This window comes from Silurus meridionalis, chromosome 26, assembly GCF_014805685.1.
Source record: "Silurus meridionalis isolate SWU-2019-XX chromosome 26, ASM1480568v1, whole genome shotgun sequence".
In the NCBI taxonomy this organism is placed as follows: domain Eukaryota; kingdom Metazoa; phylum Chordata; class Actinopteri; order Siluriformes; family Siluridae; genus Silurus; species Silurus meridionalis.
The window spans coordinates 558,186-585,394 of NC_060909.1; the positions used below are offsets into that span (position 1 = coordinate 558,186).

Below are 27,209 nucleotides of genomic sequence, written 5' to 3' on the forward strand. Positions count from 1 at the left end.
AAAGTTTTTAATGATATTTTACTTTACTGAGATGCTCCTGTATAGGAGTCATAATCTGGTATTAAGACAAACCCAGTACTGTTACTGCAGATGGTCTGTACCCAGACTTCAGTCTCAGAATATCAGCAATAAATTATATAAATAAATATAATAATATAATAATATTTTAGTTCATGTACAGGCAGTTTTATATAAAAATAGTTACGTTTAAAAAAATACACAAAGTAATTTATAATATATCTTTAATGAATGATATTAAATCGGCAGTGAGCATCGCCATAATCACTGAGATGTTGGTTAAATTCTAATATATTGCTGACTGAGCTGATCCTAAGACCACACTGTGATCTCTGATGGAATCAACGACCTCTTCTGAATGATCTGCTAAAGGAGCTCTGTTATTTCATCTGTAGGTCATTAAGGGACTGTTGTTTATCGAGTTTCCTGAGTGTCCTCTTTTCCTCCACCATCTCCACACGGTCCAAGACTGCGTCAGCCTTCATGATCAGCTTTATTTTTATCAGAAAAACACACAGGAGGAAGTTACAGTATCACTGCTGATCATCTCCATTAGACCTGCAGTGCATTATACAGTTTCTAAAACACCAGTTTCTTTATAAGAACACCAGCAGGTTCACCATGTGTATACAATCAACCAATCAGGTCACAGAATCGCAATACATACAGTTATACAGATATGGTCAGTTAATGTGATTGAGACGTGAAGGTTGTAGCTGAGTTTGGGCATTGGACTCTGGATCGGAAGGTCATAGGTTCAAATCCCAGCACCACCAAGCTGCTACTGCGAGGCTTAACTCAACTCTCACTCCACTGTAAATCGCTGTGGATAAGGTTTCCTGCTAAATGTGATAAATGTAATTAAGACTGTACAGAACTCTGGGTTAATGAAGATGATTACAGCTGTGAGCTCGCGCGCCTCGGGACGCCCCCGTGTTTACCAACACAAACCGGAGGCGGGGTTAGAGACGGAGAGACACGCCCACTAGCGTGCCAATGTGATGTGGGCGGGGCTTCGGCCGCACGTACCAAGATGGCGGCCGCCACAGCGCTGAGCCTGGACAGTTTACCTTCTGATCCGCTGCTCCTGATTATCTCGTTCCTTGACTTCAGAGATTTGAGCAGGTGAGCGGTCATCACCGTTCTGAGTGCGTGCCGTTAGTGATGATCACACCAGGTTCCTCAGAGTGTGGGGGAAGTTCTGGGCTTGTTGGCTGCAGGAGTAGCGAGTTAGCTTTATGATGTTCCTCAGAGCTGGTCCATGCTGAGGTTCGAGTCAGACTCTCTTTCAGACATCAGGATCAGATGGGTTTCTTACTGACGGGTGTAATGACATCTCCTCAGGGTTGGAGGAGCAGCAGGTCCTCCTCCCACACGGAAGCGCACAGCTAGCGGGTTAGCTGTTTACACTCAGGCTCTGTGAGCAACCACCGGCTCCAGGGGAGAAAACATGAAGATCACGGAGCGAGGAGCTTCTGCTGATCAATTCTGATTATGGGACTGATAGAGATTTCACTTCATGTCTTCCCTTTAGAGAAATGATCCGGACATGAAGGCTGTTTTGTGCACTAGAATCTGTAGATCTGTGCGTCTTAGTTATCACAAATATCCGCGCTGGCAGCAGTCCAACAATAACACACACTTCCGCATGGAACCGCACACTGCTACACACTGCTACACACTACTACACACTACTACACACTATACAGTACTGTACAATACACATTAACACATTCAACCGCATACTAACACACTGCTACACACTGCTACACACTACTACACACTACTACACACTATACAGTACTGTACAATACACATTAACACATTCAACCGCATACTAACACACTGCTACACACTACTACACACTGCTACACACTACTACACACTATACAGTACTGTACAATACACATTAACACATTCAACCGCATACTAACACACTGCTACACTGCTACACACTACTACACACTACTACACACTATACAGTACTGTACAATACACATTAACACATTCAACCGCATACTAACACACTGCTACACACTGCTACACACTACACACTACTACACACTATACAGTACTGTACAATACACATTAACACATTCAACCGCATACTAACACACTGCTACACACTACACACACTACTACACTACTACACACTACAGTACTGTACAATACATTAACACATTCAACCGCATACTAACACACTGCTACACACTACACACTGCTACACACTACTACACACTATACAGTACTGTACAATACACATTAACACATTCAACGCATACTAACACACTGCTACACACTGCTACACACTACTACACACTACTACACACTACTACACACTATACAGTACTGTACAATACACATTAACACATTCAACGCATACTAACACACTGCTACACACTACTACACACTGCTACACACTACTACACACTGCTACACACTACTACACACTACTACACACTATACAGTACTGTACAATACACATTAACACATTCAGCCGCATTCTAACACACACTGCTACACACTAACACACACTGCTACACACTATCACACAATACTACACACTGCTACACTACCACCCACCACTATACAGTACTGTACAATACACATTTACACAACCAACCGCATTCTAACACACACTGCTACACACTAACACACACTGCTTCACACTAACACACACTGCTACACACTATCACACAATACTACACACTGCTACACACTACCACCCACCACTATACAGTACTGTACAATACACATTAACACAACCAACCGCATACTAACACACACTGCTACACACTACACACAGTTTTTAACAGTGTCCCAGAGCGGCTCTACAGAGGTAAACAGTACTACACACTACCACACAGTACTACACACTTCCACACAGTACTACACACTACCACACAGTACTGTACATTACCACACAGTACTACACACTACCACACACTACAGTACACTACCACACAGTACTACACACTACCACACACTGCAGTACATTACCACACAGTACTACACACTACCACACACTACAGTACACTACCACACAGTACTACACACTACCACACACTGCAGTACATTACCACACACTACTGTACAACACCACACAGTACTACACTACCACACAGTACTACACTACCACACAGTACTGTACATTACCACACAGTACTACACTACCACACACTACAGTACACTACCACAGTACTACACACTACTACACACACTACACACTACAGTACACTACCACACAGTACTACACACTACACACACTACTACACTACTACACTACTACACACTACTACACACTACCACACACTGCAGTACATTACCACACACTACTGTACAACACCACACAGTACTACACTACCACACAGTACTACACACTACCACACACTGCTGTACAACACCACAGTACTACACAGTACTACACTACCACACTACTGTACAACACCACACAGTACTACACTACCACACTACAGTACACTACCACACAGTACTACACACACACACTGCTGTACAACACCACAGTACTACACACTACCACACACTACTGTACAACACCACACAGTACTACACTACCACACACTACAGTACACTACCACACAGTACTACACACTACCACACACCACAGTACACTACCACACACACTACAGTACTGTACACTACCACACACTACAGTACACTGCCACACACTGCAGTACATTACCACACAGTACTACACACTACCACACACAGTACACTACCACACAGTACTACACACTACCACACACTACTGTACAATACCACACAGTACTGCACTACCACACACTACTGTACACACACAGTACTACACACTACCACACACTACACCACCACACAGTATACACTTCCACACAGTACTACACACTACATGAAACTACAGTACACTACCACACAGTACTACACACTACCGCAAACTACAGTACACTACCACACAGTACTACACACTACACTACCCTACACTACACTGCCAAACAATATTACACAGTACTGTACACTACCACACACACTACTACACTGCTACACACTACTACACACTACCACACACTACTGTACAGTACTACACACTTCCACACACTACAGTACACTGCCACACAGTACTGTACAATACCACACAGTACTACACACTACCACACACTACTGTACAATACCACACAGTACTACACACTACCACACACTACTGTACCATACCACACAGTACTACACACTACACACACTACTGTACACTAACACACAGTACTACACACTACTGTACCATACCACACACTGCTACACACCACACAGTACTACACCACCACACACTACACACACACACTGCTACACACTACACACTGCTACACACACTACACACACACTGCTACACACACTACACACTACTACACACTACCACACTACAGTACACTGCCACACACTGCAGTACATTACCACACAGTACTACACACCACACACTACAGTACACTACCACACAGTGCTACACACTACCACACACTACTGTACAATACCACACAGTACTGCACTACCACACACTACTGTACAATACCACACAGTGCTACACACTACCACACACTACACCACCACACAGTACTACACACTTCCACACAGTACTACACACTACATGAAACTACAGTACACTACCACACAGTACACACACTACAGTACACTACCACACAGTACTACACACTACACTACCCTACACTACACTGCCAAACAATATTACACAGTACTGTACACTACCACACAGTACTACACACTGCCACACACTGCAGTACACTACCACACTGCAGTACACTACCACACACTGCTACACACTACCACACACTACAGTACACTGCCACACAGTACTGTACAATACCACACAGTACTACACACTACCACACACTACTGTACAATACCACACAGTACTACACACTACCACACACTACTGTACCATACCACACAGTACTACACACTACCACACACTACTGTACACTAACACACAGTACTACACTACTGTACCATACCACACACTGCTACACACTACCACACACTACAGTACACTACCACACACTACCACACACTACTACACACTGCCACACAGTACTACACACCACCACACACTACAGTACACTACCACACAGTACACACTACCACACACTACTATACAATACCACAGTACTACACTACCACACACTACAGTACACTACCACACAGTACTACACACTACACACACACACACACTACACACAGTACTACACACTACCACACACTACAGTGCACTACCACACAGTACTACACAGTACTACACCACCACACACTACTGTACAACACCACACAGTACTACACACTACCACACACTACTGTACAACACCACACAGTGCTACACACTACCACACTACAGTACACTACCACACAGTACTACACACTACCACACACACTGTACAACACCACACAGTACTACACTACCACACACTACAGTACACTGCCACACACTGCAGTACACTACCACACAGTACTACACACTACCACACACTACAGTACACTACCACACAGTACTACACACTACCACACACTACTGTACAATACCACACAGTACTGCACTACCACACACTACTGTACAATACCACACAGTACTACACACTACCACACACTACACCACCACACAGTATACACTTCCACACAGTACTACACACTACATGAAACTACAGTACACTACCACACAGTACACACACTACCACACTACAGTACACTGCCACACAGTACTACACAGTACTACACAGTACTACACTACCACACAGTACTACACACTGCCACACACTACTGCACACTACCACACACTACTGTACAGTACTACACACTTCCACACACTACAGTACACTGCCACACAGTACTGTACAATACCACACAGTACTACACACTACCACACACTGCTGTACAATACCACACAGTACTACACACTACCACACACTACTGTACCATACCACACAGTACTACACACTACCACACTACTGTACACTAACACACAGTACTACACACTACTGTACCATACCACACACTGCTACACACTACACACTACTGTACACTAACACACACTGCTACACACTACCACACACTACCACACAGTACTACACTACCACACACTACAGTACACTACCACACAGTACTACACACTACCACACTACTATACAATACCACACAGTACTACACTACCACACACTACAGTACACTACCACACAGTACTACACACTACCACACACTACAGTACACTACCACACAGTACTACACACTACCACACACTACAGTGCACTACCACACAGTACTACACACTACCACACACTACTATACAATATCACACAGTACTACACACTACCACACACTACTATACAATACCACACAGTACTACACACTACCACACACTACTGTACACTGCCGCACACTACCGTACAATACCACACACTACTGTAGAATACACAGAGGTGGCAAAACACCCCCTTCATTCAGTAGAAGTGCAGATACTGATGTTTTAAAAGATTTAAAGACGGAGTAATTGAAGTTCGTTTCGGTCACACCGGCGCATTTGTCGACCCCTGAGCGTTAATTGTGCGCATCATGACGGAGTTTGGTGCGGATCTGAGATTTGGCACGTCAGTAAAACAAATGTTTACTGAATAAATAATTTTTAGTGGAGGTTTTTTTTTGTATCTAAATAAAAAAGTAATGACATCATGAATAAACGTGTTGCGTTGCAGGTTGTAATTTCGTCTCTTTTTATTTGTTTATATTTTATTAGTGCCGTTAAAATGAATTGCATTAAGAGAATTAAAATATTAACACAAAAGGAATTTTAAATGATGTTACCTAATGAGTGTATCCAGGCTGAACATCCACAATGTAGAACACAAGCAGAGAAAAGATGATGATCAGGATCAGGAATGTCTCTGTTTTCAGTCATGGTTACATCGCTGACGTGACGTACTGATACCAAAAATCTACCTCAGTACAGTAACACAGTATTTGTACTTCTTACTTCCCACCTCTGACACATACCACACACTTTTAGACACTGGTTGGTTTTATTATATTAAAAGGCATAGCATCTTCATCTAAACCTCATTTAACCAAAACATCAATGCACATTTGCTACATTATAATATATACTATATATAAAATATTTAGTTTGTGGTCAGATTTGACCATATAGCTTGAATAAAAGGACTACATTACATTATTGAGGGCATGGCCAAGCGTGGGATTGTGGATAGGGGGTGGAGCGAGAGGAAACACGGGGTTAGGATCAGACACCTGTTGGTGCTATAACTCTAATAAATGATCTGTTTTTTTTCTGGGGAAGAGAATAAAAAGGGGAAGATGGGAGTTTTAGAAGAGAAAAACCAACAAAACTGTGTGCGTGAGATTAATGTCACTGAAAAGCACAAGAGAAATGCAAAATAAAGCTGGTTCTTTGTTGGACTTGTCGGCAAACTCCTGTTTCTTTTGCTTCTGAGCCAAAAACCTCTCCACGCTGGTGCCAAACCCCGGAGAATGATATACCATCAAGTCTTTACCAGAGGGTGATCTTGTTAAAGTGCTTACTGACTTTCAGCAGTCACAACACCAGGCCATCCTCCAGGTGTGAGCAGAGTAGGATCAGCACTTCCAGGAACTGCTCCAGGAACAGCCTCAGTGCCCACAGCTTGAATTCTGCTCAACAGGATGTCCTATATGATGGTGTGGAGGCTTTTCTTGAGCTGTTTGAGCAGGTGGATTAGGCTGGTTTTGGAGTGGGTGCTATACTTTCTGACACTCTTCTCCAGAGAAGCCCTACATGCTGTACAGCAGCATCCAGCCAAATGCATGCTGGTGTACAGCTACCTGAAGCTGGCGATCTTACATTGGAAAAGCCAGGCCCCCGTTGGCCAGAGGTGGCTGCTGGAGAAGGAGTGAAACACGAGATCTTTGGCTTGGTGGTACTGGTGCAGTTTGTTTCCCAACTTCCAGCAAGGATGAAAGTATGAGCTCAGTTCTAACATCCTGTCTCGTTGAATAAGGCAGTCCAGGTAGCCGAAGTTCATCTGAGGGCTGGAGAACTCTCCACCTCTCTCTCACACCCCATTCCCATCCCCATCACCTGGAAAAGGGGGCGCCAATCTCCCCTAAAAATGATTGTGCAGGCTCCTCCCCCTACGCCTCCTCATTCTAATCTCCCGAGGTCTGTGTTCCACAATTGGGTAAACCTGACATCACAGGTGTCAAAATCAAATCTAATTTTATTTGTCACATACAAATACAATTAGATTAGATGTTGACACCTGTGATGTCAGGTTTGCTCAAGGCGTGTGAGGGAAGCCTGGGCTGGGCATGGCGAAGGTACGGTGTGTACACGGGGATATCCACCAATATCTGCTAGTGGCCATCACTCATTTGTTTTAGGGGGAGATCATCATAAAATCAAGATTCCAGTTATTCCCCCCCCACACACCCATCTGAGATATAAACTTAAGGGAACATTAGAAAGGACATTAAAAAGATCCTCCTCCCATAATGCTTATTACGCTGCCTATCTGAACGGAGTGGTAGCGAGTAACAGCTGGAAGCGGCATTTACAATACCTCAGAGAGGTCTTGAGAACCTTGAGGTGGGCTGGACTCATGGCTCAGTGTGCGGTTGGGCAGGTGGAAACATGGTGTCTAGGCTTCCCCTTGGGTCATGGGCAGGTATGTTTTTCCCAAATTGATAAGACGGCGGCGATTGCAGCCTGCCCGAGACCCCAGACCAAAAAAGGAGGTGAGAGTTTCTGGCTGGTTATTATCAAACATTTGTCACAAGGTGGTGACTGTTTTTCTCTCACGTTGGGAGGTGGAGTTAGTTCCTAAACCAGGCGATGGGGGTATGTCCCAGCGGGGATGTGGCCTAGAGTTGTTTCCTTAACATCACTGAAAAGTGAATGCAAAAGAGAAATGTAAAATTAAATAAATAACTTCCCTGTGGAGATGAACATCACAATATTTATAATCACTGACCACCATATAACTCTTCACTATACACCATTATTCTATTAAATTCATGCAGGTCAGGTAAACGTTTTAATATATAATATTATATTATATAATAATTTATTGAAGTTTTCTTTTCCTCCACTCACAGTTGCAGTCTTGTAAATCGGCGTCTAAACGAACTGACTGGTCATAACCCTTTATGGAAGAGGCTTTGCCAGAAGCACTGGCTTCTCACTGAGTAAGTTCTTCAAACAAGCTCCATCACTGTATATAATACTGAGCATTTCTTCGTTTTCACACATGATTGGTGTGTATTTTAATCACCTAAAATGCTAATTTCTCATTTTTATAGAGCTGATAAAGGGCAGAGAGGACAGAACTGGAGGGAGATGTTTCTTCACTATTACGCTGACCTCGGTCGCTATATAGATCACTACAGCACACTGAAGAAAGCCTGGGATGACCTCAAGTCCTATTTGGGCCAAAAATGCCCCCGAATGATTGCCTCTCTGAAAGGTGACACATTCAGCCGTCCTCTTACATCCAATAGTGTTATAACCTTAACAGCTGATGTCAGATCTTTCTGGAGGACCGTCTCTGCTGTTATGAAAATGATCTCGTGTGCACCATGCAGCAGTGATGGATGAAAAATGTACCACTAAATAACACTGAATGTATAACTGTGATTTCTTCTTCAACAGAGGGTGCAAAGGAGGAAGAACTGGATGCCATCGAAGCTCAAATCGGCTGCAAGCTCCCAAGCGACTACCGCTGTTCCTACAGGATACATAATGGACAGAAGTTGGTGGTTCCTGGGTGAAGCATACCTTCATACCTACCTACATAAATACGAATAAAACTCCAGCATTACTCGTCCTCCACAAGAGGTTCAGACGATGGTATTTTAACTGTGAATCAGAACTCGTGTCACAAGAATTTGGTTTGTCGGAAAATCGGTTGCAACGATGTGAACCTCTGAGATATGAAACGAGCAACATCAAGCACTTCATATCACCATGCAGCAAAAGTGAAGTAAATCTGATGATGTTGAACTTCTTCTCTGCAGGTTGATGGGCAGCATGGCCTTGTCTAATCACTATCGCTCAGAGGACCTGCTGGACATTGAGACAGCAGCAGGAGGATTTCAGCAGAGGAAGGGCATGAGGCAGTGTCTCCCCCTCACCTTCTGCTTTCACACCGGACTCAGCCAGTACATGGCCCTAGAGAGCATAGAGGGACGCACACTCAGCGAGATCTTCTACCATTGTCCGGTTAGAGTCCCCCTTTCTCTCATAGCACACTGTATCCATAAGCTTTTCTTTTTCTTTCACCATTTTTGCGAAAATGCCTATAAACATTTTTTTATTTTTACAAAAACAAGAAAAGAGCTCCTCCCTCTGTCCTTCTGTCTTTCTGTCCCTCTGTGCTGGTGTGTTCTGATACTCAACTGACCTGTTAGACCTGGCACACACACACACACACACACACACACACACACAACTCGATCTCATCACTGGGTCACTTTGAGCAAAATATTGTGTTTTAAGTGCATGTTTATGTATGAGGGTAGAAACCAACAGTTTGACTTTCTCTTTCACTCAGATAAATATTATCTGAGCACAAAATACACCCAACAAGTTACACACACACACACACACACACACACACACACACACACACACACACACACACACACTTACACACTGGAGGCCTAATTCCAGTTTATAATTCCTGAACTTGTGCTTTATCACAGATCCTGCACATTTTACTGCCTCAACCTTTTATATTTATATGCTGCACCTTCTTACTGCACCTTCTTACTGCACCTTCTTACTGCACCTTCTTACTGCACCTTCTTACCTTCTTACTGCACCTTCTTACCTTCTTACTGCACCTTCTTACCTTCTTACTGCACCTTCTTACTGCACCTTCTTACCTTCTTACTGCACCTTCTTACCTTCTTACTGCACCTTCTTACTGCACCTTCTTACCTTCTTACTGCACCTTCTTACTGCACCTTCTTACCTTCTTACTGCACCTTCTTACCTTCTTACTGCACCTTCTTACTGCACCTTCTTACTGCACCTTCTTACCTTCTTACTGCACCTTCTTACCTTCTTACTGCACCTTCTGCACCTTCTTACTGCACCTTCTTACTGCACCTTCTTACTGCACCTTCTTACCTTCTTACTGCACCTTCTTACCTTCTTACTGCACCTTCTTACCTTCTTACTGCACCTTCTTACTGCACCTTCTTACTGCACCTTCTTACCTTCTTACTGCACCTTCTTACTGCACCTTCTTACTGCACCTTCTTACCTTCTTACTGCACCTTCTTACCTTCTTACTGCACCTTCTTACCTTCCTTCCTCAAGCTTTTAAGTCAGGTCATGTTTATTACTATTGCACTTTTCACAACAGACATTGTCTCCAAGCAGCTGTACAGAATTTAACAGTGAAGGTGAATGGTGTGTGTTTATCCCTGATGAGCACCATGGAGACTGTGGTGAAGGAAAAACTCCTTTAGATGTTATAAGGAAGAAACCTTGAGAGGAACCAGACTACCTAATCTACCTACAGTGTCTATAACACTACTTACCTCCAATAAACTCCTTCATCAGGGACTCACCTGGGGGTGTAGACTTACACTCAGATCCAAACCTGTCCTAAAGAACATGCTTGAACATCAGGGTTGTTTTCTCAAGTCCCCCAATTCAACTTCATGAGCCACTAAGCTCTGATTTACATTGACATCCACCAATAACAGAATATTATACATTTATTTTTAGTTAATTGTTATTAAGTGATTTAGAGGTGACTGTGGTGAGGGAAACAAACTCCCCGAGAGGAACTGAAAGGAACCCCATCCTCATCCACACAGCAGTTAATAATTCATTCTAGATCCATCTTTATGTTTTATGCGTTTTAGCAACGAGGATTTTTGTGCACTTGACCAACAGAAGACTTCTCTCTTTCTTTTTTCTAGGATCAATTAGCACAAGATCCATCTGCTATCGATATGTTCATCACAGGTAGGATCTGAAGATCACACTGTAGTATTCTGAATGATTTTGGTGCAGATTTAATTAAGCGAGTCTCTGTAGCTTTTCAGTTCTCATGTTCTTCTCTATGGATGTTTTTTTCTTCCAGGGTCCAGCTTTACTGAATGGTTTACCTCGTATGTTCACAACGTAGTGACTGGAGAATACCCCATCATCCGGGACCAGATCTTCAGGTGTGTGTGTGTGTGTGTGTGTGTGTGTTTATAATTGGCAACAGTACCTGAACAGGTGACGTGAAGTCATCATTTTCTTCATCTGATTTATGCAGGATAAATATTAATTTTCCATAAAAAAGGGAATTTGCATGTTGTATTTATACCCCGGGGGGGGACGGAGACTCATTTGCTCTGACTTTTTTATGAAGAGTGTCAATAATTCTGGAGTTTATTAAAGTTAATAGTCGTATAAAGATTCTGGAAGAGATTTCATTTTTTGTTTTTTTTTCCTCAGAAATATTTTTCTTATAAAAATGGAAAGAGACTAAAACACAGTGGATTCAGTTTGTAGTTCGGGTCACGTTGGATGTTGAGATGATCAGTAGCACGACTGAATACTTCAGTAAGATGAAAAGTTGAATAACGTTTGTATTTGTGCGTGTTTAAGGTACGTCCACGATAAGAAGTGTGTGGCCACGACTGATAACATAACCGTCTCCGTCTCCACCTCCTTCCTCCCTGAGCTCAGCTCTGTTCATCCTCCTCACTTCTTCTTCACGTACAGAATCAGGTAAAACATCAGAACACTTTTCAACTTCTCCACATCTTTGTATATTTCCTCCGGCATGTTTTTTCTCTGAGGTTCCCATTAAGGGCTGAAACTCATCTGTGTGTTAGAACATGATGTCTGTGCCAGAGTTTATTAACCGAGTCTCTGTAGTCTTGTGCAGTATTTACTTTCTCATGTTGGATTATTCTCCCAAGCTCCAGCTTTACTCAATACCTCATATGTTCACAATGTAGTGGCAGGAGAAAACATCTTCATCTGCTCAAACATCTGTCTTTTGGTGATTTTCATCTGTAAAAGCTGTAACATATTTAAATACATTCGTCAAACTCGTTTAATTCCCTTCGCTCGCCCACATCAGGGACAAAATGTGTTCTCTTCTTCCTAATTAACATTTCCACCCAATAACAGATTTCACCATGAAGATAATAAGTGTTATTTACTTCACCGCTCAGAATGTTATAATGTTCTAATGATCTGTGTAAACATGTAAAGTGGTTTCCCGTTCAACATATTTACAGCGAAGCGTCTGCCTGGTTTATCTGTAAGACTCGAAGTGTCACAGATATGATATGTGGTCTGACTGCTTTTGTGCCGAGCGACTCGAGACTTCAGTACTTCTTTTGTGACTCGTGATTTATATATTTTGAAATCAGTGATGTTCCTGAGCCAAACAGAGCCTGAAATATCTGGCAGATCTTTCCAAACAAAAAAAACTCTTTACTTCCTTTTTTACCAAAAAACAAAGAAACATTCTGAACACGCGTGTACAACTTCAAGATCGTCTGAAATGTAGTGTTTCAGGAAGTTATCACGTTCTCTGCAACTCTCAATCAGAAGACTGAATTCCTGCCTGATTTAAAGAGATTTCGTTTAAGAAAAATGTTGGAGTCTTTTAATACAGAGGTCATGACCCAGTTACTGAACCGGTCCGAAAAACATTGAGTAGATATGACCCTGTATTAAGGGCCTTTAAAGGCCACGCCCCAAATTTGCATACAGCAACTGATCTGGAGTCTGAGCCAAGAAAATGTAACGTAGCATGAAAGGTTCAGAATCTCGCTGTAAGACTATAATTGAGTAGTTAATGAAGATGAACGCCTTTCTATCGCTCCAGACGTCTGTCTTTCTCGTTCTCACTTTCTTTATAAAAACTGCACATTGTCTTTGGATTTCAAACTGATAACTAATTTACATTTCCACACATTGTGTTGTGGAAATATAAACAAATTTAATCATGTTCAAGTCTGCATTGCACACACACACACACACACACACACACACACACACACACACACACACACACTGCAACAGCCAGTATTCCGGTTCTGCTTGAATTGCAGCATTGCAGATTCACTTCTTTATACATTTATCCTGCAACACATTCACTGTTCCTGTGACGTTTTTCAGCTCATCTTCCTCACACACTTCCCGAGCAGAGTTCAGTGATTTATATCAGATGATTGAGGATCTTAAAGTGATCATACAGTGCCAGAAGAGGCAACATTAGGTAGATTGTGAACATTAGAACATTAGGACATCAGGTAGAGTGTGAACATTAGGTAGAGTGTGAACATTAGAACACTAGGTAGAGTGTGAACATTAGGTAGAGTGTGAACATTAGAACATCAGGTAGAGTGTGAACATTAGGTAGAGTGTGAACATTAGAACATCAGGTAGAGTGTGAACATTAGGTAGAGTGTGAACATTAGGTAGAGTGTGAACATTAGGTAGAGTGTGAACATTAGAACATTAGGTAGAGTGAACATTAGAACATCAGGTAGAGTGTGAACATTAGGTAGAGTGTGAACATTAGGTAGAGTGTGAACATTAGAACATTAGGTAGAGTGTGAACATTAGAACATCAGGTAGAGTGTGAACATTAGGTAGAGTGTGAACATTATTTAGAGTGTGAACATTAGGTAGAGTGTGAACATTAGGTGGAGTGTGAACATTAGAACATTAGGTAGAGTGTGAACATTAGGTAGAGTGTGAACATTAGGTAGAGTGTGAACATTAGAACATTAGGTAGAGTGTGAACATTAGGTAGAGTGTGAACATTAGGTAGAGTGTGAACATTAGGTAGAGTGTGAACATTAGGTAGAGTGTGAACATTAGAACATTAGGTAGAGTGTGAACATTAGGTAGAGTGAACATTAGGTGGAGTGTGAACATTAGAACATTAGGTAGAGTGTGAACATTAGGTAGAGTGTGAACATTAGGTAGAGTGTGAACATTAGGTAGAGTGTGAACATTAGGTAGAGTGTGAACATTAGAACATTAGGTAGAGTGTGAACATTAGGTAGAGTGTGAACATTAGGTAGAGTGTGAACATTAGAACATTAGGTAGAGTGTGAACATTAGGTAGAGTGTGAACATTAGGTAGAGTGTGAACATTAGAACATTAGGTAGAGTGTGAACATTAGGTAGAGTGTGAACATTAGGTGGAGTGTGAACATTAGAACATTAGGTAGAGTGTGAACATTAGAACATTAGGTATAGTGTGAACATTAGGTAGAGTGTGAACATTAGGTGGAGTGTGAACATTAGAACATTAGGTAGAGTGTGAACATTAGGTAGAGTGTGAACATTAGGTGGAGTGTGAACATTAGAACATTAGGTAGAGTATGAACATTAGAACATTAGGTAGAGTGTGAACATTAGAACATCAGGTAGAGTGTGAACATTAGGTAGAGTGTGAACATTAGAACATTAGGTAGAGTGTGAACATTAGAACATCAGGTAGAGTGTGAACATTAGGTAGAGTGTGAACATTAGGTAGAGTGAACATTAGAACATTAGGTAGAGTGTGAACATTAGGTAGAGTGTGAACATTAGAACATTAGGACATCAGGTAGAGTGTGAACATTAGGTAGAGTGTGAACATTAGAACATTAGGTAGAGTGAACATTAGAACATTAGGTAGAGTGTGAACATTAGGTAGAGTGTGAACATTAGAACATCAGGTAGAGTGTGAACATTAGGTAGAGTGTGAACATTAGAACATTAGGTAGAGTGTGAACATTAGAACATCAGGTAGAGTGTGAACATTAGGTAGAGTGTGAACATTAGGTAGAGTGTGAACATTAGAACATTAGGTAGAGTGTGAACATTAGAACATTAGGTAGAGTGTGAACATTAGAACATCAGGTAGAGTGTGAACATTAGGTAGAGTGTGAACATTAGAACATTAGGTAGAGTGTGAACATTAGAACATCAGGTAGAGTGTGAACATTAGGTAGAGTGTGAACATTAGGTAGAGTGTGAACATTAGAACATTAGGTAGAGTGTGAACATTAGGTAGAGTGTGAACATTAGAACATTAGGACATCAGGTAGAGTGTGAACATTAGGTAGAGTGTGAACATTAGAACATTAGGTAGAGTGTGAACATTAGAACATTAGGTAGAGTGTGAACATTAGGTAGAGTGTGAACATTAGAACATCAGGTAGAGTGTGAACATTAGGTAGAGTGTGAACATTAGAACATTAGGTAGAGTGTGAACATTAGAACATCAGGTAGAGTGTGAACATTAGGTAGAGTGTGAACATTAGGTAGAGTGTGAACATTAGAACATTAGGTAGAGTGTGAACATTAGGTAGAGTGTGAACATTAGGTAGAGTGTGAACATTAGGTAGAGTGTGAACATTAGGTGGAGTGTGAACATTAGAACATTAGGTAGAGTGTGAACATTAGGTAGAGTGTGAACATTAGAACATTAGGTAGAGTGTGAACATTAGGTAGAGTGTGAACATTAGGTAGAGTGTGAACATTAGGTAGAGTGTGAACATTAGGTGGAGTGTGAACATTAGAACATTAGGTAGAGTGTGAACAATAGAACATTAGGTAGAGTGTGAACATTAGGTAGAGTGTGAACATTAGGTGGAGTGTGAACATTAGAACATTAGGTAGAGTGTGAACAATAGAACATTAGGTAGAGTGTGAACATTAGGTAGAGTGTGAACATTAGGTAGAGTGTGAACATTAGAACATTAGGTAGTGTGAACATTAGAACATTAGGTAGAGTGTGAACATTAGGTAGAGTGTGAACATTAGGTAGAGTGTGAACATTAGGTGGAGTGTGAACATTAGAACATTAGGTAGAGTATGAACATTAGGTAGAGTGTGAACATTAGAACATTAGGTAGTGTGAACATTAGAACATTAGGTAGAGTGTGAACATTAGGTAGAGTGTGAACATTAGAACATTAGGTAGAGTGTGAACATTAGAACATTAGGTAGAGTGTGAACATTAGGTAGAGTGTGAACATTAGAACATTAGGTAGAGTGAACATTAGAACATTAGGTAGAGTGTGAACATTAGGTAGAGTGTGAACATTAGGTAGAGTGTGAACATTAGAACATTAGGTAGAGTGAACATTAGGTAGAGTGTGAACATTAGGTGGAGTGTGAACATTAGAACATTAGGTAGAGTGTGAACATTAGAACATTAGATAGAGTGTGAACATTAGGTAGAGTGTGAACATTAGAACATTAGGTAGAGTGTGAACATTAGAACATTAGGTAGAGTGTGAACATTAGGTAGAGTGTGAACATTAGGTAGAGTGAACATTAGGTAGAGTGAACATTAGGTAGAGTGTGAACATTAGGTAGAGTGTGAACATTAGGTAGAGTGTGAACATTAGGTAGAGTGTGAACATTAGAACATTAGGTAGAGTGTGAACATTAGAACATTAGGTACAGGGAGTGCAGAATTATTAGGCAAATGAGTATTTTGACCACATCATCCTCGTTATGCATGTTGTCTTACTCCAAGCTGTATAGGCTGGAAAGCCTACTACCAATTAAGCATATTAGGTGATGTGCATCTCTGTAATGAGAAGGGGTGTGGTCTAATGACATCAACACCCTATATCAGGTGTGCATAATTATTAGGCAACTTCCTTTCCTTTGGCAAAATGGGTCAAAAGAAGGACTTGACAGGCTCAGAAAAGTCAAAAATAGTGAGATATATTGCAGAGGGATGCAGCAGTCTTAAAATAGCCAAGCTTCTGAAGCGTGATCATCGAACAATCAAGCGTTTCATTCAAAATAGTCGACAGGGTCGCAAGAAGCGTGTGGAAAAACCAAGGCGCAAAATAACTGCCCGTGAACTGAGAAAAGTCAAGCGTGCAGCTGCCAAGATGCCACTTGCCACCAGTTTGGCCATATTTCAGAGCTGCAACATCACTGAGTGCCCAAAAGCACAAGGTGTGCAATACTCAGAGACATGGCCAAGGTAAGAAAGGCAGAAAGTCGACCACCACTGAACAAGACACACAAGCTGAAACGTCAAGACTGGGCCAAGAAATATCTCAAGACTGATTTTTCTAAGGTTTTATGGACTGATGAAATGAGAGTGAGTCTTGATGGGCCAGATGGATGGGCCCGTGGCTGGATTGGTAAAGGGCAGAGAGCTCCAGTCCGACTCAGACGCCAGCAAGGTGGAGGTGGAGTACTGGTTTGGGCTGGTATCATCAAAGATGAGCTTGTGGGGCCTTTTCGGTTTGAGGATGGAGTCAAGCTGAACTCCCAGTCCTACTGCCAGTTTCTGGAAGACACCTTCTTCAAGCAGTGGTACAGGAAGAAGTCTGCATCCTTCAAGAAAAACATGATTTTCATGCAGGACAATGCTCCATCACACACGTCCAAGTACTCCACAGCGTGGCTGGCAAGAAAGGGTATAAAAGAAGAAAATCTAATGATATGGCCTCCTTGTTCACCTGATCTGAACCCCATTGAGAACCTGTGGTCCATCATCAAATGTGCGATTTACAAGGAGGAAAACAGTACACCTCTCTGAACAGTGTCTGGGAGGCTGTGGTTGCTGCTGCACGCAATGTTGATGGTGAACAGATCAAAACACTGACAGAATCCATGGATGGCAGGCTTTTGAGTGTCCTTGCAAAGAAAGGTGGCTATATTGGTCACTGATTTGTTTTTGTTTGGTTTTGAATGTCAGAAATGTATATTTGTGAATGTTGAGATGTTATATTGGTTTCACTGGTAAAAATAAATAATTGAAATGGGTATGAATTTGTTTTTTGTTAAGTTGCCTAATAATTATGCACAGTAATAGTCACCTGCACACACAGATATCCCCTAAAATAGCTAAAACTAAAACTACTTCCAAAAATATTCAGCTTTGATATTAATGAGTTTTTGTGTTCATTGAGAACATGGTTGTTGTTCAAATTAAATCCTCAAATAAAATTAATCCTCAAAAATACAACTTGCCTAATAATTCTGCACTCCCTGTAGAGTGTGAACATTAGGTAGAGTGTGAACATTAGGTGGAGTGTGAACATTAGAACATTAGGTAGAGTGTGAACATTAGGTAGAGTGTGAACATTAGGTAGAGTGTGAACATTAGAACATTAGGTAGAGTGTGAACATTAGAACATTAGGTAGAGTGTGAACATTAGGTAGAGTGTGAACATTAGAACATTAGGTAGAGTGTGAACATTAGGTAGAGTGTGAACATTAGGTAGAGTGTGAACATTTGAACATTAGGTAGAGTGTGAACATTAGGTAGAGTGTGAACATTAGAACATTAGGTAGAGTGTGAACATTAGGTAGAGTGTGAACATTAGGTAGAGTGTGAACATTAGGTAGAGTGTGAACATTTGAACATTAGGTAGAGTGTGAACATTAGGTAGAGTGTGAACATTAGAACATTAGGTAGAGTGTGAACATTAGGTGAGTGTGAACATTAGGTAGAGTGTGAACATTAGAACATTAGGTAGAGTGTGAACATTAGAACATTAGGTAGAGTGTGAACATTAGGTAGAGTGTGAACATTAGAACATTAGGTGAGTGTGAACATTAGAACATTAGGTAGAGTGTGAACATTAGAACATTAGGTAGAGTGTGAACATTAGAACATTAGGTAGAGTGTGAACATTAGAACATTAGGTAGAGTGTGAACATTAGGTAGAGTGTGAACATTAGGTAGAGTGTGAACATTGGGTAGAGTGTGAACATTAGAACATTAGGTAGAGTGTGAACATTAGAACATTAGGTAGAGTGTGAACATTAGAACATTAGGTAGAGTGTGAACATTAGGTAGAGTGTGAACATTAGAACATTAGGTAGAGTGTGAACATTAGGTAGAGTGTGAACATTAGAACATTAGGTAGAGTGTGAACATTAGGTAGAGTGTGAACATTAGAACATTAGGTAGAGTGTGAACATTAGAACATTGGGTAGAGTGTGAACATTAGAACATTAGGTAGAGTGTGAACATTAGAACATTAGGTAGAGTGTGAACATTAGAACATTAGGTAGAGTGTGAACATTAGGTAGAGTGTGAACATTAGGTAGAGTGTGAACATTAGAACATTAGGTAGAGTGTGAACATTAGAACATTAGGTAGAGTGTGAACATTAGAACATTAGGTAGAGTGTGAACATTAGAACATTAGGTAGAGTGTGAACATTAGGTAGAGTGTGAACATTAGAACATTAGGTAGAGTGAACATTAGAACATTAGGTAGAGTGTGAACATTAGGTAGAGTGTGAACATTAGAACATTAGGTAGAGTGTGAACATTAGGTAGAGTGTGAACATTAGAACATTAGGTAGAGTGAACATTAGGTAGAGTGTGAACATTAGAACATTAGGTAGAGTGTGAACATTAGAACATTAGAGTGTGAACATTAGAACATTAGGTAGAGTGTGAACATTAGAACATTAGGTAGAGTGTGAACATTAGGTAGAGTATGAACATTAGGTAGAGGTGAACATTAGGTAGAGTATGAACATTAGGTAGAGTGTGAACATTAGAACATTAGGTAGAGTGTGAACATTAGAACATTAGGTAGAGTGTGAACATTAGAACATTAGGTAGAGTGTGAACATTAGAACATTAGGTAGAGTGTGAACATTAGAACATTAGGTAGAGTGTGAACATTAGGTAGAGTGTGAACATTAGAACATTAGGTAGAGTGTGAACATTAGAACATTAGGTAGAGTGAACATTAGAACATTAGGTAGAGTGTGAACATTAGAACATTAGGTAGAGTGTGAACATTAGAACATTAGGTAGAGTGAACATTAGAACATTAGGTAGAGTGTGAACATTAGAACATTAGGTAGAGTGTGAACATTAGAACATTAGGTAGAGTGTGAACATTAGGTAGAGTGTGAACATTAGAACATTAGGTAGAGTGTGAACATTAGAACATTAGGTAGAGTGTGAACATTAGAACATTAGGTAGAGTGTGAACATTAGGTAGAGTGTGAACATTAGGTAGAGTGTGAACATTAGAACATTAGGTAGAGTGTGAACATTAGAACATTAGGTAGAGTGTGAACATTAGGTAGAGTGTGAACATTAGGTAGAGTGTGAACATTAGGTAGAGTGTGAACATTAGAACATTAGGTAGAGTGTGAACATTAGAACATTAGGTAGAGTGTGAACATTAGGTAGAGTGTGAACATTAGGTAGAGTGTGAACATTAGGTAGAGTGTGAACATTAGGTGGAGTGTGAACATTAGGTGGAGTGTGAACATTAGAACATTAGTTAGAGTGTGAACATTAGGTAGAGTGTGAACATTAGAACATTAGGTAGAGTGTGAACATTAGAACATTAGGTAGAGTGTGAACATTAGAACATTAGGTAGAGTGTGAACATTAGGTGGAGTGTGAACATTAGTTAGAGTGTGAACATTAGGTGGAGTGTGAACATTAGGTAGAGTGTGAACATTAGGTGGAGTGTGAACATTAGGTGGAGTGTGAACATTAGTTAGAGTGTGAACATTAGGTGGAGTGTGAACATTAGGTGGAGGTGAACATTAGTTAGAGTGTGAACATTAGGTAGAGTGTGAACATTAGGTGGAGTGTGAACATTAGTTAGAGTGTGAACATTAGGTGGAGTGTGAACATTAGGTGGAGTGTGAACATTAGTTAGAGTGTGAACATTAGGTAGAGTGTGAACATTAGGTGGAGTGTGAACATTAGTTAGAGTGAACATTAGGTGGAGTGTGAACATTAGGTGGAGGTGAACATTAGTTAGAGTGTGAACATTAGTTAGAGTGTGAACATTAGGTGGAGTGTGAACATTAGGTAGAGTGTGAACATTGGGTGGAGTGTGAACATTAGGTAGAGTGAACATTAGGTGGAGTGTGAACATTAGGTAGAGTGTGAACATTAGGTGGAGTGTGAACATTAGGTAGAGTGTGAACATTAGGTAGAGTGTGAACATTAGGTAGAGTGTGAACATTAGGTGGAGTGTGAACATTAGGTAGAGTGTGAACATTAGGTAGAGTGTGAACATTAGGTAGAGTGTGAACATTAGGTAGAGTGAACATTAGGTGGAGTGTGAACATTAGGTAGAGTGTGAACATTAGGTGGAGTGTGAACATTAGGTGGAGTGTGAACATTAGAACATTAGGTAGAGTGAACATTAGGTAGAGTGTGAACATTAGAACATTAGGTAGAGTGTGAACATTAGAACATTAGGTAGAGTGAACATTAGAACATTAGGTAGAGTGTGAACATTAGAACATTAGGTAGTGTGAACATTAGAACATTAGGTAGAGTGTGAACATTAGGTGGAGTGAACATTAGGTGGAGTGTGAACATTAGAACATTAGGTAGAGTGTGAACATTAGGTAGAGTGTGAACATTAGGTAGAGTGTGAACATTAGGTAGAGTGAACATTAGAACATTAGGTAGAGTGTGAACATTAGAACATTAGGTAGAGTGTGAACATTAGGTAGAGTGAACATTAGAACATTAGGTAGAGGTGAACATTAGAACATTAGGTAGAGTGTGAACATTAGGTAGAGTGTGAACATTAGGTAGAGTGTGAACATTTGAACATTAGGTAGAGTGTGAACATTAGGTAGAGTGTGAACATTAGGTAGAGTGTGAACATTAGAACATTAGGTAGAGTGTGAACATTAGGTAGAGTGTGAACATTAGGTAGAGTGTGAACATTAGAACATTAGGTAGAGTGTGAACATTAGGTAGAGTGTGAACATTAGGTAGAGTGTGAACATTAGAACATTAGGTAGAGTGTGAACATTAGGTAGAGTGTGAACATTAGGTAGAGTGAACATTAGGTAGAGTGTGAACATTAGAACATTAGGTAGAGTGTGAACATTAGGTAGAGTGTGAACATTAGGTGGAGTGTGAACATTAGAACATTAGGTAGAGTGTGAACATTAGGTAGAGTGTGAACATTAGGTAGAGTGTGAACATTAGGTAGAGTGTGAACATTAGAACATTAGGTAGAGTGTGAACATTAGGTAGAGTGTGAACATTAGAACATTAGGTAGAGTGTGAACATTAGAACATTAGGTAGAGTGTGAACATTAGGTAGAGTGTGAACATTAGAACATTAGGTAAAGTGTGAACATTAGGTAGAGTGTGAACATTAGAACATTAGGTAGAGTGTGAACATTAGGTAGAGTGTGAACATTAGAACATTAGGTAGAGTGTGAACATTAGGTAGAGTGTGAACATTAGAACATTAGGTAGAGTGTGAACATTAGGTAGAGTGTGAACATTAGAACATTAGGTAGAGTGTGAACATTAGAACATTAGGTAGAGTGTGAACATTAGGTAGAGTGTGAACATTAGGTAGAGTGTGAACATTTGAACATTAGGTAGAGTGTGAACATTAGGTAGATTGTGAACATTAGGTAGAGTGTGAACATTAGGTAGAGTGTGAACATTAGGTAGAGTGTGAACATTAGAACATTAGGTAGAGTGTGAACATTAGGTAGAGTGTGAACATTAGGTAGAGTGTGAACATTAGGTAGAGTGTGAACATTAGAACATTAGGTAGAGTGTGAACATTAGGTAGAGTGTGAACATTAGAACATTAGGTAGAGTGTGAACATTAGAACATTAGGTAGAGTGTGAACATTAGGTAGAGTGTGAACATTAGAACATTAGGTAGAGTGTGAACATTAGGTAGAGTGTGAACATTAGAACATTAGGTAGAGTGTGAACATTAGGTAGAGTGTGAACATTAGAACATTAGGTAGAGTGTGAACATTAGAACATTAGGTAGAGTGTGAACATTAGAACATTAGGTAGAGTGTGAACATTAGAACATTAGGTAGAGTGTGAACATTAGAACATCAGGTAGAGTGTGAACATTAGGTAGAGTGTGAACATTAGGTAGAGTGTGAACATTAGAACATTAGGTAGAGTGTGAACATTAGAACATTAGGTAGAGTGTGAACATTAGAACATTAGGTAGAGTGTGAACATTAGAACATTAGGTAGAGTGTGAACATTAGGTAGAGTGTGAACATTAGAACATTAGGTAGAGTGTGAACATTAGGTAGAGTGTGAACATTAGAACATTAGGTAGAGTGTGAACATTAGGTAGAGTGTGAACATTAGAACATTAGGTAGAGTGAACATTAGAACATTAGGTAGAGTGTGAACATTAGAACATTAGGTAGAGTGAACATTAGAACATTAGGTAGAGTGTGAACATTAGGTAGAGTGTGAACATTAGAACATTAGGTAGAGTGTGAACATTAGAACATTAGGTAGAGTGTGAACATTAGAACATTAGGTAGAGTGTGAACATTAGGTGGAGTGTGAACATTAGGTAGAGTGTGAACATTAGAACATTAGGTAGAGTGTGAACATTAGGTAGAGTGTGAACATTAGAACATTAGGTAGAGTGTGAACATTAGGTAGAGTGTGAACATTAGAACATTAGGTAGAGTGTGAACATTAGGTAGAGTGTGAACATTAGAACATTAGGTAGAGTGTGAACATTAGGTAGAGTGTGAACATTAGAACATTAGGTAGAGTGTGAACATTAGAACATTAGGTAGAGTGTGAACATTAGAACATTAGGTAGAGTGTGAACATTAGAACATTAGGTAGAGTGTGAACATTAGGTAGAGTGTGAACATTAGAACATTAGGTAGAGTGTGAACATTAGAACATTAGGTAGAGTGTGAACATTAGAACATTAGGTAGAGTGTGAACATTAGGTGGAGTGTGAACATTAGGTAGAGTGTGAACATTAGGTAGAGTGTGAACATTAGGTGGAGTGTGAACATTAGGTAGAGTGTGAACATTAGGTAGAGTGTGAACATTAGGTAGAGGTGAACATTAGGTAGAGTGTGAACATTAGGTGGAGTGTGAACATTAGGTAGAGTGTGAACATTAGGTGGAGTGTGAACATTAGGTGGAGTGTGATTTGAGCCACACTGAAGGAGGTGCAGCAGTAGGCAGTTGAAGTAAAGCATCACGGAAAAGTGAGTGTGGTTCTGAAAGGAGTCTGAACACAGAACATCACAGCTTCCTGCACATGGAGCTGCAGAGCTCTCAGAGAGTCCGTGCTAAACAATGGTCACGTGAGCACGTGTCAGAACTGAAAAAACGTTTTTGAGGCCAGGTGTGTGGGTGTGTGGGCGAGGCTTACCTGTGAAAAAGCCCCATGATGCACTCTGGGAAGACGCAGTGCGAAGGTCTGGGCAGTGAAACACACGATTAGTTTCGACAGAATTCCGTTTCACTGATATTACAGAGCTCACTCCTGTACAACTTTTCATTAAACCTCACCGTTTACATTGATTCCTAAGGATCGAGATGGCGAAGTCGGCGCTGCCCGAGAGCGCGTGCCAGTTGGAAAGTCGCTACTGGAAAATCACCAATGCGAATGGGAATGTAGAGGAGGTCCGAGGTCCTGGGGTTGTGGGTAAGATAATAGATGTGTACTGTATAAAACACTAAAAGACCTAAAATACAGATTTAATACTGGACAAATGTGTGTGTGTGTGTGTGTGTGTGTGTGTGTGTGTGTGTGTGTAGGGAGTTCCCCGTGATGACTCCTGGTAAAGTGCACGAGTACGCTAGCTGCACTACATTCTCCACCACCTCGGAGTACATGGAGGGACACTACACCTTTCACAGGCTCAAAAACAAAGGGGAGGTCTTTGACGTCTCCATCCCGAGATTCCACATGGTGTGTCCACCCTTCCGTGAGTCCATGGTTCGCTCGGTAGGTCCGATTCTATACCTTTATTCGGGTTTATCTAATCAGCTGCCATGGAAGAAAACACGTGTCGCCGTATTGATCTGTGTTTTTTCCTCCCAGAGCTCTGTGTGTGACGCTCCTGTCCCTGTGTACAACAACGAGCACGACTCCGACACTGACAACTACCAGGAGGGAGACATGCATGCTATCAACATGGCTGATCCTGGAGGACGCTGTCCTCGTCACATCTGACACAGCCGTGTTTAATTCTCTCACACACACACACACACACACACACACACACACACACACACACATACACACCAGCCCTAGAGCAAAGGAGAGCAACGCTTAGACAATTGTTTATAATACAGAGCCTTTGTGTCTGTCCTCCCTTGAACTTTACTCCACACGTTTCTCTATCTCTCTCGCTCTCTCACACACACACACACACACACAATCTTTTTTTTTTTTATGCCTTCAGTACTACGTATCAACCGAGGACACACACTGAACCAAAAACCCAGAGCGTCTCTCAGAATAACACTGTGTTCTAATGTTAATAATCCTTCATAAAAATGTACAATACACCAATTTATACTGCGATGTATGTAGTATAAGAGCACAGGAATGAACACACACATGCACACACACAAACACACACACACACACACACACAGAACTGGAATAGATGTTTTGAATGTAGACTGTTTTTGCATTTAGCCTTGAGGACTTACAAAGAACAGAGTCTCAGTGTTTTTTTCTTGAGTCACACACACACACACACACACACACACACACACACTCTCACTCTCTCTCAATTGGAGAATAAAGACACAGAGAAGACCACATTAGTCATGACTTTAAATAAAAATGTGTTTTCTGATTATAATTAATGTTATACCTTTTACATTGATCTACTTTATGTTAAGTGCAATTCTACGTGTGGGTTTTTTATGTTTGTGTAAATAAACAGAAAACTATAAACATTATATATTCGTCAGTGTTTATTTACGACCCGATGGAAGCGTGTATTCGATGGAGGTCTGTAAGGACTTGAAGATTCAAGGCCTGTTTGTTCTGAAACTCTGCCCATTTGTGCAGTGTGTTGGTGCCAGTGTGTATGCTGTAATGAGACTGAGATGAAGAGCGCTTTGTTAGACGCTCGTCTGATATCGCTTTGTCCTGTCGCTGTTTTTCAGCTCCGCCCACTCACACTTCTTTCATCAGCCAATCATTTCTCTGTCTGCAGTCAAATAAAACTTTATGGTTCTTACGTGATACATGTAATAATAAAGTGTGTTTCTGGTTAAAGTTGATGTAAGATAGTAATCAGATACTAATCAGATAGTAATCAGATATCTGGGTGATGTTTTCTCCTACATTAATAACCAATCAAAGTATTGTATATTTTTTAAATGTGGTGTTTTTCTCTTGTAGGAACCATTTCGTGTGTAATTC

At 40.8% G+C, this 27,209-nt stretch overlaps 1 protein-coding gene across 1 annotated transcript; it reads left to right on the forward strand.

Moving 5' to 3' along the window:
* The first annotated feature begins 301 nt into the window (after positions 1 to 301).
* fbxo3 (F-box protein 3) lies at positions 302 to 26,740 on the forward strand. Its single transcript, XM_046840856.1, has 11 exons — positions 302 to 1,143; positions 9,154 to 9,243; positions 9,358 to 9,521; positions 9,707 to 9,821; positions 10,072 to 10,276; positions 11,992 to 12,037; positions 12,156 to 12,240; positions 12,671 to 12,793; positions 25,354 to 25,469; positions 25,582 to 25,772; positions 25,869 to 26,740. The coding sequence occupies exons 1-11, from the start codon at positions 1,052 to 1,054 to the stop codon at positions 25,998 to 26,000; spliced, it is 1,359 nt and encodes a 452-aa protein (XP_046696812.1). The 5' UTR covers positions 302 to 1,051; the 3' UTR covers positions 26,001 to 26,740.
* Positions 26,741 to 27,209: the final 469 nt, after the last annotated feature.

Excerpts from the sequence above, each read along its gene's own strand:
- fbxo3 (XM_046840856.1), top strand. The coding sequence starts at position 1,052 with ATGGCGGCCGCCACAGCGCTGAGCCTGGACAGTTTACCTTCTGATCCG. Across the intron at positions 9,244-9,357 it reads AAGCACTGGCTTCTCACTGA|AGCTGATAAAGGGCAGAGAG; the intron begins GTAAGTTCTTCA and ends TCATTTTTATAG. Across the intron at positions 25,470-25,581 it reads CCGAGGTCCTGGGGTTGTGG|GGGAGTTCCCCGTGATGACT; the intron begins GTAAGATAATAG and ends TGTGTGTGTGTA.